This window comes from Thrips palmi, unplaced genomic scaffold (genome assembly GCF_012932325.1).
Source record: "Thrips palmi isolate BJ-2018 unplaced genomic scaffold, TpBJ-2018v1 HiC_scaffold_10, whole genome shotgun sequence".
Classification (NCBI taxonomy): domain Eukaryota; kingdom Metazoa; phylum Arthropoda; class Insecta; order Thysanoptera; family Thripidae; genus Thrips; species Thrips palmi.
The window spans coordinates 15,770,944-15,785,757 of NW_023144621.1; the positions used below are offsets into that span (position 1 = coordinate 15,770,944).

Here is a 14,814-nt window from a genome sequence, read left to right on the forward strand (position 1 = left end):
ACGGGCAGATCGGGGCCGTCGGCGGGGAGGAGTGGGGAGAGGGCTCGAGTTGGGACGTTGCCCCGACCAGCTTGACCCCCGCCCTCCGCGGGCCCTTCCCCCTCCCCCTCCTCTCTCTCCCACCACGCCTTTCTTTGCTGCTGCGCTGCTAAAGCCCCTCGCACAGCATCTCCGCCGCCTCGCCAGGCCGGCGCGTTAGCTGGCGTCAGCGTCTGAATTTTCCCCCGGCTTCGCGTAAATTTTTCATAGCGAACCCGGTCGGAGCGGTTGACGCCGCTCTGTCTCGCTCGCACCCACGCGGCACGCCGTAGGCGAGCGAGAGAGACGGGGCAACGCTGCAGAGCAACAGCAAGCCGGTATGACGCGGAGTGACTCATTGACCTCCAGGGCGGCGCCACTGTAAGCTCTGCGCGCCCTGCGCCACTACGGCCCTTGCCGGGCTTCACCAGCCCCGCCCGGCCCACCCGCTTTGCGGCCGATGACGTCACCGACGGTCTCGCAGATCGTTATTGATTGGCGACGTGAATGAGACGCCGTTTTGTTTCACTCGCCGAAATTGGTGCATCGCGGCGGTGGCGGCGGTTGGCAACCCTATATCCGTCCCGGCAGCCCGGCGCAGCCCGGCGCAGAGGTTGCCAACCGGCACGCCGGCCACGCCGGCCACGCCCACTTCCCGGCGTCGGCAGCGAGAACCTTTCTCATTGATTCGCCGATTTGACGCGCATCCGCCGAAGTGGAGCGTGAGGGAGGGCGGCCGCCTTTTGCAGGCAGTGTACCGCGGACAGGCGACGCGAGGCGACGCTAAGTAGTCCGCCGCGTGAAAGACGCGGACGTGTGCTGCCGCCGCTGCCGCCGCTGCCGCCGCTGCCGCATGCTCCCCAGGACCGTGGTCGTTTACGGTCAAACGCTACGGCGCTGACTGTACACCGGGGGTGCGTTCCGTTTTATTCTCGAGGTTGCCCCTCCCCCTTTGCGCCCACATTCACACCGCGACGCGCAAAATGAGCCGCGACTGCCAAAAGAAGCTTCGCTCAGGGGGTGGAGACGGCCGGGGCAATGAGACAATACAAACAAACATCTGGCGCGCGGACGCACGTCTTGGCGCGACCACCACGCGGCAGGCCGCGGAGGCCGACCACCCTGACGGCGTGCATGTCGAGGCGGACGAACGTCGCGCGGCGTGCTGCAGCAGCACACCCTTGCTCCCATTTCGGCGTTACCAGTAATCTGGCCACTAAGTGCAACAGTGGGCCAGAAGGCCGGTGGGAGGCGGTCAAAATCCCGGACCCGTTTTGAGCTTTCAGAGCCGCTAAATGGGACTCGAACCTAACATGTGTACCCACCAATGGATTGCTCTCCGAACGAGGAATCATTGGTGGAGTCACAAGCTCGATTCGAGTCCTGCTTAGCGACTCTGGAGCTCAAAACGCGTCTAGAATTTTGACCACCTCCATCGGTCTTCTGGCCGACTGTGCGTCGGGGCCGCTGGGGGGTAATCCTGCTTAATCACTAATCCCGGCCCGGTTCCCGGTTCTAATCCCGCCACAGTGCTGCCCACTCAAGTTGAACAGCCTTGAACCCTTTGAACGGCGCAATAAGCCACGGCTCAGCGCGCTAGCATCGACCCGCTACCCCGGCGCCGCACTAGAACCGTCAAACTGGTCTAACGCCAAAGCGTTGCCGCGAGGACGGCGTTTAAAGGCCACAATTGTCGTTATGCATCGCGACAACAAATTTGTTCTACGCGCCCTGCCGCCCCGCTGGCTGGCACCACGCAGGGATGCCAGCGTCACGAAGCCAACGTGACGACGGTGTTGTGACGTGTACACTAATTTTTATCAGACACAACAACAACCGTTTGACATTTTTCTCCGCTCCACACTGTCAAGCTTGCAGCGTTAACAGCAACCTTACCACTACAGAGTGCTTCTCCTAGGTTTCCTAGCCGCTCTATCTACCTATCTATCTGGCCCGCGGCGGTTTGCCCTCGAAAGCAAGCGTGACCTTGGCGAGACAAGGATGGAGGACACTAGATTGCGTGATGACCGCTCTAGTTTGGCTAGCTTGGCGTGGCCAGACTGAGAAGCACTGCGAAGGAGAAGCGGCGATGCGGAGAACTGCCGCCTATGGCAACCTATGGCAGTCCTATGGCAACGAATGGCAGTCCTGGCAGTCCTATGGCAACGAATGGCAGTCCTCTGCCTACCTATGGCTGTCCTATGGCATTCCTATGGCAGTCCTATGGCAACCTATGGCAGTCCTATGGCAACCTATGGCAGCCCTATGGCAACCTAGTGGCCCTAAGGCAACCTATGCCAACCTATGGCCATACTTACGTGTCAACTCGGTGCTCGGCAGACTTTCTGAGAGACTCGGCGGAGCGCAAAATCATGTCCTCACCTGGAAGAGAAGAAACGAGGGATGAAGAAAAAAGCATTTGGCAGAAGATATCGATTTTTTAGACGAACAACGAGAGCGACTACCTTCTCGCGTCCTGTCAAAGACAACGTTAGAATAAAAATATGTCCTTCTCACCCGAATTTACGAGCGAAAACTGTGGTGAGCGGTTACGGACATAGAGGACATTGTTGCGAATTTCAAGACGTAAAAACGTGAAAATGGGTTCTTAGAAATTTAGAACGCAGACAGTCTGGGCGGGGTCGGACAGGTGCGGCAGAGTGGTGCGGGGAAGGAGGGGGGAGGAGGGGGTGAGTGCTCGCGACAAAGAACAGATGCGCTGCTGAAAGAAAATTGGTATTCCCCCGGACAACTTGTTGATGAAAAAGTTGTATCCGATCTTCGAAAAATCCCGTCACCTCCAATCGCTCCAGTTTTGTGTAAGTTTCCGAGAGATACCGAGCAGAAACCCATTTTTTTTCTGTTTTTGAAAAACGGAGCACCCGTACGGATCGCACTTTCCGGGATTTTTCATTTTATTTTTAACAGTGAGGGCAGAAAAGGAACAAGGAGGGTGGCAGGCCGGGCCTCAGGCCGGGCAGGCCGCCAGCTTGGGGGCTCGGCAGCAGGCGGCCGCTGGCAAGCCTCGGGTCGCGGCGTTGTCCCTCTCTCTTTCCCTCTCTCTCCCTCCCGCTCTCCACTTGTTCTAGAGTCCTGACCTACCCGCGCGAGGCGTCCTAAGGGGGTGTGCCGTGAGTGGTGTGACAGAGAGAGGAAGAAAGGCGAGAAACACCGCAGCCGTGGCAAAAGAGTACTTGAAAAAGGCGCGACCGAGGAAGCAGAGTGACAGAGCGTGACAGAGCGAGGCGTCCTTCGGCCGGGACAAGGACGCGGCGAGGTGAAGCCCAGGAAATCGCTTTTCGTTCCCGTTTTCGATCGGTAGCGACTATTCCTGCCCTGCTCGCACGCACGCGGCCGACCCTGAGGACGGAAGATCATCTTGTCACTTTTCTGTCTGTCTGTCTGTCTGTCTGTCTGTCTGTCTGTCTGTCTGTCTGTCTGTCTGTCTGTCTGTCTGTCTGTCTGTGTACCTGCCTGTGTGCGGGCGGGTCCACTGAACTCCGGATCTCCGCCCCGACACCCCTTGCCATTCAACATGCATGGCAGCCAATGGCAGCCGGCGGAGGGGACAACGCACACGTCAGCGACACGTCACGTTGTCCGAGGTCCGTCCGTCCGTCCGTCCCCGCGGTGCGCACACCGACAATCGATGCGCACCAAGCCCCTCTAGTCCGAGTCCCCCGAGTCCCTCTCGGCGAGGACTGCGTCGAAGCGGCGCCGGTCGCCCGGTCACGGAGTGCGACAGGGCGAAGCGAGGCGAGGCGGGGCGAAGCGCTGACGCGCGGTCTCTCGTTTTAGTCCGACTTCCTGGAGCGCTTGCCACCGCGAAAAATGGAAATACACCGCAGACAGGCCAGACAGGCCGACACACAGAGGACGGCGCCGGCCGGCCATCAGGGAGGCCGTACTAAACTACCCGTGGCAGCATCGGGCGCCCAAATTGGCGGTCAAAAGGGGTGCGGGGGCGAACAATACACTGTGGGCGCGGCGGCGCGGCGGCGCGGCCGAGAGAGAGAGAGAGACGTATTGGCGCGCTTAATGAGTTGAGTCGCAGCCAATATGGCCTGGCCCCGCGATGCACCACACTGGCAAGGCACTGGCCTACAGGGCCAACGTGTGGACGTGTAAACAGCACGGCACGCGTCTTCAATGGAGTCGACCCTCGCCGAAAAGCGACTATAGCTTTACCCCGGGAAAACGCTCACATGTTCTATTTTCCACCCGGTAAAGTGTTTTTACGGCGCGTTGGTTCGTTCCCGCGCAAATCCCTCTCGCTTCGACGCCTCGAGCCGCGGCAAGGCAAGGCCGTGGCAAGGCCTGCACATCCAGTGTGGTGCCTTCCCGTTTCCCGCGCTATTTTCGGCGCCAACTGCAGGCCGCTGGCAGGCCGATCGCGCGCTCGCTTCGGGGTGCTCTCTGGCGGCCGGCTGGAAGAGCAGACAGCGGCCGTTTGGAACGCACCCCCAAGTCACGCGCGTCAAAACATCAAGATAGCGAACGGTTTTACGGGTTTACGACGATCGTGGACCGCGTACGCGACGCTCTTGGGGTTCTCTCTGTCTCTGTCGCTCTCGAGGCGCGGCCCGCCGCCGAGACGCAGCCCCGTTCGGTGAACGAACCGCGGCGGGGTGCGTTCCACTGCGTTCGACGCCGTCAAGGTCACTCAAGGGCAGTTATTTCGCACTGGGCGGTCGCGCTGGTCAGAGGGTCGTCGCCTCCTTGGTCATCGCCGCGCCTTCGAACCGGATTCAGGACCGAAAGAAGCTCGCGATGACGTCACCAAGACTCGCTGCACTGCATTGTGCCGGCCTGTTTATTCAACGCCACGGCCCACTTGGTGGCGTTCAGGAAGGCAGGCAGACAGACAGACAGGCGGAAAGACAGACAGACAGACAGACAGACAGACAGACAGACAGACAGACAGACAGACTGCACTTTTCCCTGTCATTTTATTCAAGCCCGCCACCGTAAAGCAGCCAGCCAGTCGGCCACAAAGTCGCCAGACCGTCCTTCTGATTTACCGCCGGGCAACGAGTCAATACGATGACGTCACGCCACGGATCCGTGTTGTTTTTGTTTTTGCCGTTGGCGGTGTAGTGTCGTTCTTGTTGTTGTCCCGCATCGTGTTTCGTGCGTGGATCAGAAAATAGTCACCACATTGCGGTTCCGTTTCCGGTGGCCGAATGATGACACCACATTTGCGGCACGCAGGAAAAGGACTTCCCCGCCACGTGAGAGAGACAGAGAGGGTGTCACGCGGCCGGGTGACGCGGCAAGGGGCTTCCCTCACGCGTCGAGCGGACTGCTTGTAACCTCGAGACACTTTTCGAGGTCTTTGTGGGACCTTCGCGCGAAGGGCAATCCATTGGTACCCTCAAGCGTTTGACTCGAGACCTATTCAGGCTCTGCGGTGCTCAAATCGTACCCGGGGTGCTGCGTACGTGACCACTGCCTTAACAAGGGGGTTCACACTAAATGTTGGGCATCGGACTTTATGTCCACCCATGGCCGTTTGTACATCAGAACAGTACTTTTTACATAATTAGTACTGTCATACTAGCACAATATGGAAATTGTTACTAATTGTCAAAGTACATAGTTCTGTAGGTACAACGGCTAAAGCTATGGCATAGTACAGACATTAGGTGTTGGCAGGCTGCATAATTGACAGCCTGGCCACCGCTCTGGCCACCGAGGGGTCATTCCGAACAGTGCTTTCTCGTCGCTACTGTCTCCGTCGCCCTCATGGGGTGTTCTGTGTCGGTGCGAGAGAGACAGAGCGACGGGGCTCACTACGGTAAGGTCATATGGCCTTACACTACGGGGGGCGCTTCGTGACGTCAATGTGACGTCACTTCCGTGACGTGGCGATCGAGCCCTGCCATGTGTGTGCGATTGTGCGTGTGTGCGTGTGTGTGTCCGTGCGTGTGTGTGCGTTGTGGCGGCCGGGCTCTTGTTTACGGATACACGCTATCCGCCCGGTAGCCGCCGACAGCCTTCACGCGTCCTGACCTGTAAGCAGTGCGAAGCAGTGCGGTGTGGTGTTGGTGGCGTCGTCGGCGGCCTCCCTTCAGCAGAGCCGGTGGGGATGGGAAAAAAACTATACCGCGCCGCTGCTCCCCGCCGGCCGCGTAACTCAATGAAAACTTTCTCGGCAGTAAACCGATAAATGTGTTTGACTTTGGAAGCTTCGCGTCCGGAGCGCAGACCTCACTCTTTCAGTTTGAAAGCTTGCCAGCTTCACGTCCGCCGCTTCATAAACTGACCAGTACCAGAGGGCCCAGAGGGGTGGTGAAACCAAGGCGGCTCGACGAGGCGATCGCGCTTGGAAAAGAAAAAAGCGTGGCCGCTGGCGGGGTTCGAACCCGCCCCTTTGATCGTGAGCCGGGTAGGGCACCACGTTGCCTACCCACAGGGCGCGCTGGCGTGCGCTGGCGCTACCCTCCATCTTCACCCTCCAGCGAGCCGAACGAATCGGGCTGGAGCGGAGTCCCCCGGCCGAGCGATCTCGAAGGATCGCTCCGACGCTCCGTCTCTGTCGCACTCATGGGGCGTAGGGGTGCGAGAGAGGCAGGGCGTGCAGCGGGCTGCTGCTGGGCCGCGCGCCGCTCTGTTGCGTGCGAGGGAGAGAGAGGGACGCTGTTTATTTACCTGGCGGCCTGCAGCGGGGCGCGGGCACGCGGCGCGGACGGCGGCGGCCGAAGGGCTCGTCGCTGGACTAGCTGGGCAGGTGGCTGGCTGGGTTGGCTCGGCTGGGACTTCGCTCGGCGCGCTCGGCTAGCCAGCTGTGGCAGCCAGCTGCGGCTGCGAGCGTCATGGCCGTCATGGCCTCGGTCATGGCACCGACGGGCTGCAAGACACACTCGCCCAGGGCCGGGGGCGGCGGCTGCGACGCGGAGGCGGCTGGGGGCGGACAGCCCGCGGGTCAGCCACGGCCATCTAACGCGTGCGAGGAGGGGAGGGTGCCCGCACGGCGGGCGTGTGGAGGGCGAAGGGCGGACGCAGCCGAGGACGCAGCACTGCGCAGCGCGGGGACCACCGTCCCAGAGTCCCTCAGTCACAGAGTGCGGGGTCAGGGCAGGGCGCGGCACCGCAGGGCGCTCTCGGGTCAGCCAGCTGCGGGCGAAGGACGCTCGCGACTGCCTGGTATACCAGTGGAAGGGCCTGGTAGGGCCTGGCTAGAGCGAGAGCGTAGCGTGCCCCGACGGGGGCTGGGGGCTAGCGTCCCTACAGGGTACATCAACCCTCTCCGAGCCTCCGGGCCCCGCCCGCCCCCACGCCGCCCCACCGCGTTCGCAGCCACGCCCCAGGACGGCCACCTCACCGCGACCGCGACGCCACCTCCAGCTCGCCGTGCGCGGGTTCGATCCCCACCGCCGGTCCCTGCCAGTTCACCGTGGTCACATTGTTCGAAACGGTCGCCCCGACCGGGGTTCGAACACCAACCCAGGTCCGATTTTCAGCAGCGGGGTGCGGCGCGAGGGTTGGCAACGCCGAGAGCCAACATGGCGGCCGGCCAGCCAGCCAGCCACCCCCTAGAGGCGTCGCGGGGGCTATCGAGCTGCACTGGAGGAGGGGGGCGGTGGGGCGGGGGCGGGCCGACGAGGGGCCGGCGAAGGGTATTGCGCAGGCCTGGCGTAGCCTGGCGGGGGCGGCAAGTGGCGGCAGCGGCGGGGGCGGCAGCAACACGGAACGACAGCAGCCCTTGCTTTCCACCCGCCGCAAACTGCGCGCCAAACACTCTCGGCAAACAACAACAACAAGACCGACAGCAACCAGCAACAACAACGGGGGCAATGAGTGCCGAGCAGTGCCGAGGCGCCGAGGCGCTGGAGAGAGAAACAAAGCGAGACGCCTTTCTCACCGCCAGGGCCGGGGGTGGGGGTGGACGCGGTGTGTGTGGGTGTGAGTCAGTGGATGTGTGCGTGCGTGGGACGCCGCGCGCTTGGCGTGCTTCCTCCCCAAATTAGAGCCGCCACCAAATTACCCTTGTTGAATTCGGGAGACTCGGCACCACCCCCGAGCCTGCGAAGGCTGCGCCGTTCCGGCCTAACACGTGCCGTTGAATTCCCCGCCAAGGCCATCCTGGGCTGGGCGCGCCGCACGCCCCGGGGGAGCATGGCCCAGCGAGGCCCAGCGTGGCCCAGCGTGGCGGAGCACGGCCCAGGGCGGCACGGGGCGTTGAATCCAATCCCACACTGAATCCGGTGCCCTTCGTTAAGCCGAGGCCGCTGACGCCGATGCCTGACCGAGGGCGTCGAGCCTCGCCCAGGCCTTGGCCAGGCCTTGCCCGCCGACCGACGCTTGGCCGCCGTGCTCCGCCGTGCTCGGACCTGTTGAATGAAACAACAGCGACAATCCATAATGCGGGCCGGCTGGCGCGATGAACGGTGGACGCCACGACTTCTGACCCCGCGGCGTCCTCGTCCTCGCCCTCCTCGTCGACATTCCTCATTCCCGCCGCGTCCACCGGAGATGCCGCTCTAATGGCCCCGCCTCCAGCCCCTCGGGCACCGCCACACCGCCACGTGCTGGCAGACGTCATGACGCTCGTGACGGCGGCACCTGTGCCCCCCGACATGCCGCGACCCGCGGTCCATGGAGCTGGGGGTTGCGCAATGACCCCCACCCCTCTGCCCCTCTCGCTCATGCCCTACTTGCCCTTCAACCAACTTTCCCCCCACCTCCGGGTCTCCCGCCTCCGGCCTCGGGACAAATTCGGTCTGGGCTCACCCCGTCGAAGCGTCGTCGTCGTCGCCGCTACATCCACCCTGCCCCGCCGCCTCCCCGCGGCAACAGCCGCCCGACGCTTTGAGCGGCTTTGGCAGTGGCGACGCGGCGACGCACCGCATCCACCATTCGCCATGCCCATTCCCAGTCCGCCCCCGCGCCGACGGAGCGGTGACGTCACGGGGTGGGTTCCAGAAAGGGCAGAACAGGCTCAAAAAAGTCCAGAGGGGACAATCAGGAAAAGAATTGAAAAACCGGCCTCCCAAAAAAATTTGCAGGAAAGGATTGATTTAATTGGGAAGGGGAGAGAAGGGCCGAATATAGACGAAGATCGGTAAGAAAGTGTGTACAGAAACAGAGTAACAGGAAAGATTCAGGTAAAACGGTTGAATAAAGTCTGGGACGACATTGTTTTGGAAAGGGCGGTAGGGGTCTGAGCGGAGCAAGTGCCAGCGCAAGGGCGCGGCCCAAAAGGGCTGGAGCGTGAGGCGGGCGTGGGACTAAGACTAGACTAGGCCGTATCTCGACGCCATGTTGCTCATTGATTCCGTGCCGAGTACCCCCGGTCTCGGTCCCTTCCGCGGGCTGTGGCGTGGCCGCCGTGGGCGCCGTGGCAGTGGGCCGTACCGCCCTGTACCATCCGCCATCCACCCACCCCAGACCCCAGGCCCAGCTCCAGAGGCCTAGGCCCCGCCTGCCCGGTACCTCAAGCCGAGCTCAAGCCCCAGCCGCTAAGGTCAGGCCGAGTCAACTCGAGGAGGCGGCCGTGCCGAGCCGTCAAGGCCTGGGGGCTGTGCCGGCTGTGCCGCGGCATGCCGCCGTGCCCGTGAACCTGGCCAGGACACCCCAAGGCCGTCTCAAGGTCACCTCGCCTCCACTCGTCAAATGGGAAGGCTGGCGCGCGGTACCGGAAAACTGGCGTGGTCGATGCTCAGGGGGGTGGCCGGGGCGGGCCCGCCCAGATTAACTTCACAACAAAGTTAGCCCAGGTAGCGCCCCGACTCCGTCATGACTCCGTCGAGGCTACGCGCTGCGCGGTGGCGGCCTGGTGAAGGGGAGGAGGGTGAGGGACCGTCCCGTGGACCGTCCGCTCCGGCAGCGATTCCCGATGGTACCCATGGCTGGGAGCGCCCGACGGTTAGGCGCTCCCGCGGCGCAGACCTGTGGGAAGGGGGCATCAAGGAAAAGAACCGATCGCATGAATACTAGTAATGCCTATCTATTTCAGAATTTATACACAAGATATCAGGGTGACATTGTTCACATAAGTGCTATACAATATAATGCACAAGTAAGCGTACTATACTCCTAGAAAAGCATTTTACAGTATATGTAACATAGAAGCAATTTAAATATTTTTATGCAGTATTTTTAAAATTTGTTGAAGGTACTGTAATTTCATTTGACAAGCAAGCACCAATATTCATTCAAGATACAGGTTGGTTAAGTAAAATATACTGGGTCAGTCTTTGATCAAGGCACACATCTGTCAGTCAATGACACAATATTTAAGGGGTGATTCTCTTTGGGTCACGAGGGAACATGGATGTTTTCCTGATATTGTCCAGGCCAAGATAGAGCATAACAACACGCTCCATACCAATGCCACCACCAGCGTGAGGTGGGCATCCAAATCTGAATGCATCAATGTAAGACTTAATTTTGTCAATGTCTGAAAAACAAAAATGGACATAAGTAATGACATTTGTAAACATCCCATCTAGAAACAAATAAAAAGGGGGAGAAGAGAATGAACTTACCAACACCATGATGCTTTGCACGCTCAGTAAGGAAGTCAGGATCATGAATACGCTGAGCACCAGATAAAATTTCTTCTCCTCTCATGAACATGTCATAAGAGTTTGATGCTTTCTACAAGGAGCACACAGAGAATAAAAAGGTGTAGAAATGTTGTGTAATTTTTGTTTGTGTTTGACCAAACCTATTTATTTTTCATTTTATAATTCTTACCTTGTTGTTAGGATCAGGCATGGTGTAGAATGGTCTTACAGCCAGAGGATATTTGTCCAACATGTAGAAGTCAGTGTTGTACTAAGAAAAACAAAAAATTATAAAGAGACAAACAATAAACAAAATGCAGAAGAAAACCTCAGGCAATAAAGCAATTATCAGGGTTTTACCTTAGCCTTGACAAGTCGTCCCAAAAGTTTCTCGTCAGGAGTGCTGAGATCATCTTCATCACCAACTGTGACACCAGCTTCACGCAGCATGGCAATAGCCTGGGGGAACTCAAGCTTTAGTGGAGGATCCAAGAATTGGAACGGCTCCACTGCAAACTGCTGATTGACAGTGGCAATTTCAGTGGCAAAGCTAGAAACAGAAAGATTAGAAATTAAAGCCAACAATTTGAAACAGACACACGATGAATCAAATAGTAAATAGTAAATTCTTACTTGTCACGCAAACCGCGGAACATCTCAGTAAAAGTGCTGCCAATAGTGTCTAGGACTTCATGATAATGGTACTTGATTGCCATTTCAAGATCAAGTCCAACGAACTCAGTCAAGTGACGATGTGTGTTACTGTCTTCAGCTCTGAAAACTGAGTTCCAAAAATATCATCAGCTGAGTATATTAGTATCACAGTAAGAAACTATAATCTAAAATGCATTTCTCCTCACCAGCTCCAACAGTGAAAACCTTGTCAAAGTCAGCAGCAATAGCCATTTGTTTATACAACTGGGGACTCTGCGCCAAATAAGCAGATCCTTTGAAGTAGGAAACAGTGAATACGTTGGCACCACCTTCACTAGCAGCAGAAATAATTTTAGGTGTGTGGATCTCGACAAAGCCCTGCAAAACAGATAAAGGGGAAGATTTGTAAAGAAAATTCAGATCTATTTTGAAGAGGAACAGTGGCAGGTTGTAAATATTAACCTTCTTTGTGAGGATGTCACGGAACAGTTGGCAAACACCAGCTTCTATTCTGAAAATTGCTTGATTAGCAGGTGTCCGCAGATCAAGAACTCTGTTATCCAGACGAGTGTCCTGGTTCACACGAATGCTGAGGCCTTCAGTCTCCTGCAATAATTTCCTTGTCAAAAACAGTGCACTTAATAAAAAATCAGTTTGAAACATTAAAGGAACCTCACCTCTTCCTCTTTCTTCTCGGGGCGGGAAGCGTCTTCAATGAGAAGTGGCAACTGGTTCTTTGCGGCACTTACAACCCAAATCTGTTGAATATGAAGCTCAACATCCTTCTGGGTACATGACTCAATTTTCTTTGGGACCTTGGACACCTTTGCTTGCACATCAATGATGCTTTCTTTAGATACACTAAAAAAAAAAAAAAATTGATTGTTTGCATTATGATTATTTGGAAACAACATAAACATGATACAACAATGAAGAGAACATCTTACTTGGAAGCAAACTTGACAAACTGTTTGCTAATAGTGTCATTCACAGCAAGAAGACCCTGGACAGTAAACTCCTGTTGTCTCACAACAATGAAACACTGCTTTCCTGAACAGAAAAAAAAGATTAAAAATATGTTTATTTTTTATTACAATATAGTGCTGGAAGAACACTGAAAAAAATATTAAAATCAAACCTTTTGCCCTGCTGGTGTGCAAGCGACCTCGTACCCAAATTGATTGGTCGGCCTTTTTCTCATCAAGATCACGCACGTGAACAAATTCTCTAGCAAGGAGTTCAGGGTCGCTACTGCTCTGAATCATACCAAGAGAACCATACTTTCCAGCAGATACATCAGGTCCACTCTCTTCAGCCTCCTCAGTAGCAGCACCCTATACAAAACCAAACATGATTTAGGAACACAAAATTACCTATACAGAACTTTGGTTTCCTCAGTATACTCACTCTAGCTGCCTTGTGTGCATCTTTCTTGGCAGCCTTTTCGGCATCCTTTTGCTCCTTCTTCAGCTGTTTCTTGGACTTCCCCTCAACACTAAAAATAAATTAAAATATTAACGACTACATTTTCTTTTGAGGTTCAAATTGGCTGGACACGAAAACTTACGTCTCAGCATCAGGTTTGTTCTCTGCAACCACCATTTTTCAGACCTGGACAAAGGCGAAACAAGGATGATGCAATGGCAAGTGACAGTTTTCACAGCACTGTCGTTGGCGTTGAGGAAGGTCAAACGTAAATCCCTCAAACAACATTGACAGCCAAAATATTAATTACGACTGGCACAGATGGTCAAGACATAGCAGAAATTTTTTTTTACCTCCATGGAGTAAACAAATAAAATTAAACACTGCAATTAACTGACTGCTTGTGAAATAGTGCAGAAAAATGGTATTGGCACAGCAACATCCACTAGAGCAAAATTAAATCGTTTTTCAGGCTGATGCAAAATCTACAGCCAAAGTTTTTCAGGATGACACCGAGGGATTGTCCAGAAATAGACAAAGCCGGCCGCAAGGATGTTAGGTTATGACATTGAACCTGTCCGGTCGTTCACCCGACTGCAGTGGAGCAGTGACACCTTCGGATATTTATTGGATGACGCGTAAGGAGAATATCATCGCACTTACCGGGGGATTGCTTCCACGTACCAAAGGCTTAGGCTTACGTCTGCAAACGTCTGGGTCGTTATCCGATCAGTCGGTCGTTCAAAGCAGACAGCACGGCAACAGCAGCACGCATCACTATTGGCAGAGAGGCTGTATTCGAAGTAAGGACGGGTTGTGTGAATAATCGGATCACGTATTTGCAGAGAACAGCGTGCGGCGCCAGCAGACAGTTCCATTTGTTTATTTACCTATACATCTTCCGCCTTGTCGTGATTAGAGATTTTGCGAGAGTGGATCAAATTCAGCAGTGCGCCCAGCTTCTTCAAAGTACTCAAACCCTTCTAGTTGTCTGACTTTCTGTTAGTATTCAAACACTTGTAAATACACTGCCTAACCTTCCAGCCTTGTGGTTTTTATGAACTTCACTATTTTTTTCAGATAACTATGGAGTTACTCTCGGACCAAGGGCTCCGGCTGGACGGAAGACGTCCTGAGGAACTGAGGAACATCAGATGCAAGCTTGGAGTGTTCAGCCAAGCTGATGGGAGTGCCTACCTAGAACAGGGCAACACCAAAGTCCTGGCCACAGTATACGGACCTCATCAAGTGGGTGTTTCAACCATTTTCATTCCAGTCTGCTTGTACTCTCTCATCTTGTAATGTCACTTTTTCCATTTCAGCCAAGAGGTCAGTCAAGAAATAAAGCACCTCATGACCAAGTCTTTGTAAACTGTCAGTATAGCATGGCAGTGTTCAGCACCGGTGAAAGAAAGAGACGGCCTCGAGGAGACCGTAAAAGTCAAGAAATGTCTATCCATTTGCGCCAGGCTCTTGTAGCTGCAATCAGAACTGAATTGTATCCTCGCAGTCAGTTGGACATATTTGTGGAGGTATAAAACTGACTAAATGCCTATACAGATTCTGTTGAAAGTAGAGTTCCTACTCTTTGTGATTCGGCAGGTTTTACAAGCTGATGGAGGCAATTACTGTGCTTGTGTCAATGCTGCTACTTTGGCATTAGTGGATGCTGGTGTCGGTATGAGAGAGTATGCAGTTGCTTGCTCTGCAAGTTTAGCAAATGGCGAAGTTGCACTTGTGGATGTTAGCCATTTAGAGGAATCATCAGGTGGCTCCAACCTTACAGTAGCCACTCTTCCTGTTTCTGGCCAGGTAATGTCCTTTGCCCTTACCAACTCTTTAATACTAATATCTTACCTTGGATGCATTTAATTAATTAGTTTTATTCTGTGCAGGTTGCTCTTATGGAAATGTCACAACGTTTCCACTCTGACCACTTACCTAAAGTGCTGGAAAGAGCAATCGAAGGCTGCAAGGATATTCATCAAATTTTGGATGGTGCTGTCCGTAAACATGTGGAAGAAACTGGACGAGCAAGTGGATGGGGACAAGTTGACAGAGCTGGTATAGCACTTTAGGTACATTCCCTTTTTTAAAAATTCACTTTCTTTAAGTTGTCAGTTAATCTAAAAAATGAAAAAAAAATTATAGGGACTATTTGACTATCATCTTGATTTTTTCCTTTGTGCATCCATGAAACAACTCA

The 14,814-nt window shown here is 55.2% G+C and overlaps 2 protein-coding genes across 2 annotated transcripts; one reads left to right on the plus strand and one right to left on the minus strand.

Annotated features, from left to right (window-relative positions):
* Positions 1 to 9,951: 9,951 nt before the first annotated feature.
* LOC117652420 (aspartate--tRNA ligase, cytoplasmic) lies at positions 9,952 to 13,403 on the minus strand. Its single transcript, XM_034397320.1, has 13 exons — positions 13,272 to 13,403; positions 12,751 to 12,794; positions 12,591 to 12,678; positions 12,322 to 12,517; positions 12,131 to 12,233; positions 11,861 to 12,044; positions 11,646 to 11,789; positions 11,390 to 11,561; positions 11,163 to 11,310; positions 10,890 to 11,079; positions 10,720 to 10,800; positions 10,509 to 10,620; positions 9,952 to 10,420 (listed from the first exon to the last, which is right to left on the minus strand). The coding sequence occupies exons 2-13, from the start codon at positions 12,783 to 12,785 to the stop codon at positions 10,257 to 10,259; spliced, it is 1,617 nt and encodes a 538-aa protein (XP_034253211.1). The 5' UTR covers positions 12,786 to 12,794; positions 13,272 to 13,403; the 3' UTR covers positions 9,952 to 10,256.
* Positions 13,404 to 13,448: 45 nt separating this feature from the next.
* On the plus strand, positions 13,449 to 14,776 carry LOC117652435 (exosome complex component RRP41). The gene is made up of 5 exons (XM_034397342.1): positions 13,449 to 13,609; positions 13,689 to 13,856; positions 13,931 to 14,140; positions 14,211 to 14,420; positions 14,504 to 14,776. Exons 2-5 carry the CDS (start codon positions 13,695 to 13,697, stop codon positions 14,684 to 14,686), a joined length of 765 nt encoding a protein of 254 aa, XP_034253233.1. The 5' UTR covers positions 13,449 to 13,609; positions 13,689 to 13,694; the 3' UTR covers positions 14,687 to 14,776.
* Positions 14,777 to 14,814: the final 38 nt, after the last annotated feature.

What these genes read in the sequence shown, in the direction of transcription:
- LOC117652420 (XM_034397320.1), bottom strand. Translation starts at nt 12,785, where the DNA reads ATGGTGGTTGCAGAGAACAAACCTGATGCTGAGAC. An exon ending in TTCCGCGGTTTGCGTGACAA is followed by an intron (nt 11,080 to 11,162) that starts GTAAGAATTTAC and finishes TTCTGTTTCTAG; the next exon opens with CTTTGCCACTGAAATTGCCA. An exon ending in GACGACTTGTCAAGGCTAAG is followed by an intron (nt 10,801 to 10,889) that starts GTAAAACCCTGA and finishes TGTTTTTCTTAG; the next exon opens with TACAACACTGACTTCTACAT.
- LOC117652435 (XM_034397342.1), top strand. Translation starts at nt 13,695, where the DNA reads ATGGAGTTACTCTCGGACCAAGGGCTCCGGCTGGACGGAAGACGTCCT. An exon ending in CAGTATACGGACCTCATCAA is followed by an intron (nt 13,857 to 13,930) that starts GTGGGTGTTTCA and finishes TTTCCATTTCAG; the next exon opens with CCAAGAGGTCAGTCAAGAAA. An exon ending in AGTTGGACATATTTGTGGAG is followed by an intron (nt 14,141 to 14,210) that starts GTATAAAACTGA and finishes GTGATTCGGCAG; the next exon opens with GTTTTACAAGCTGATGGAGG.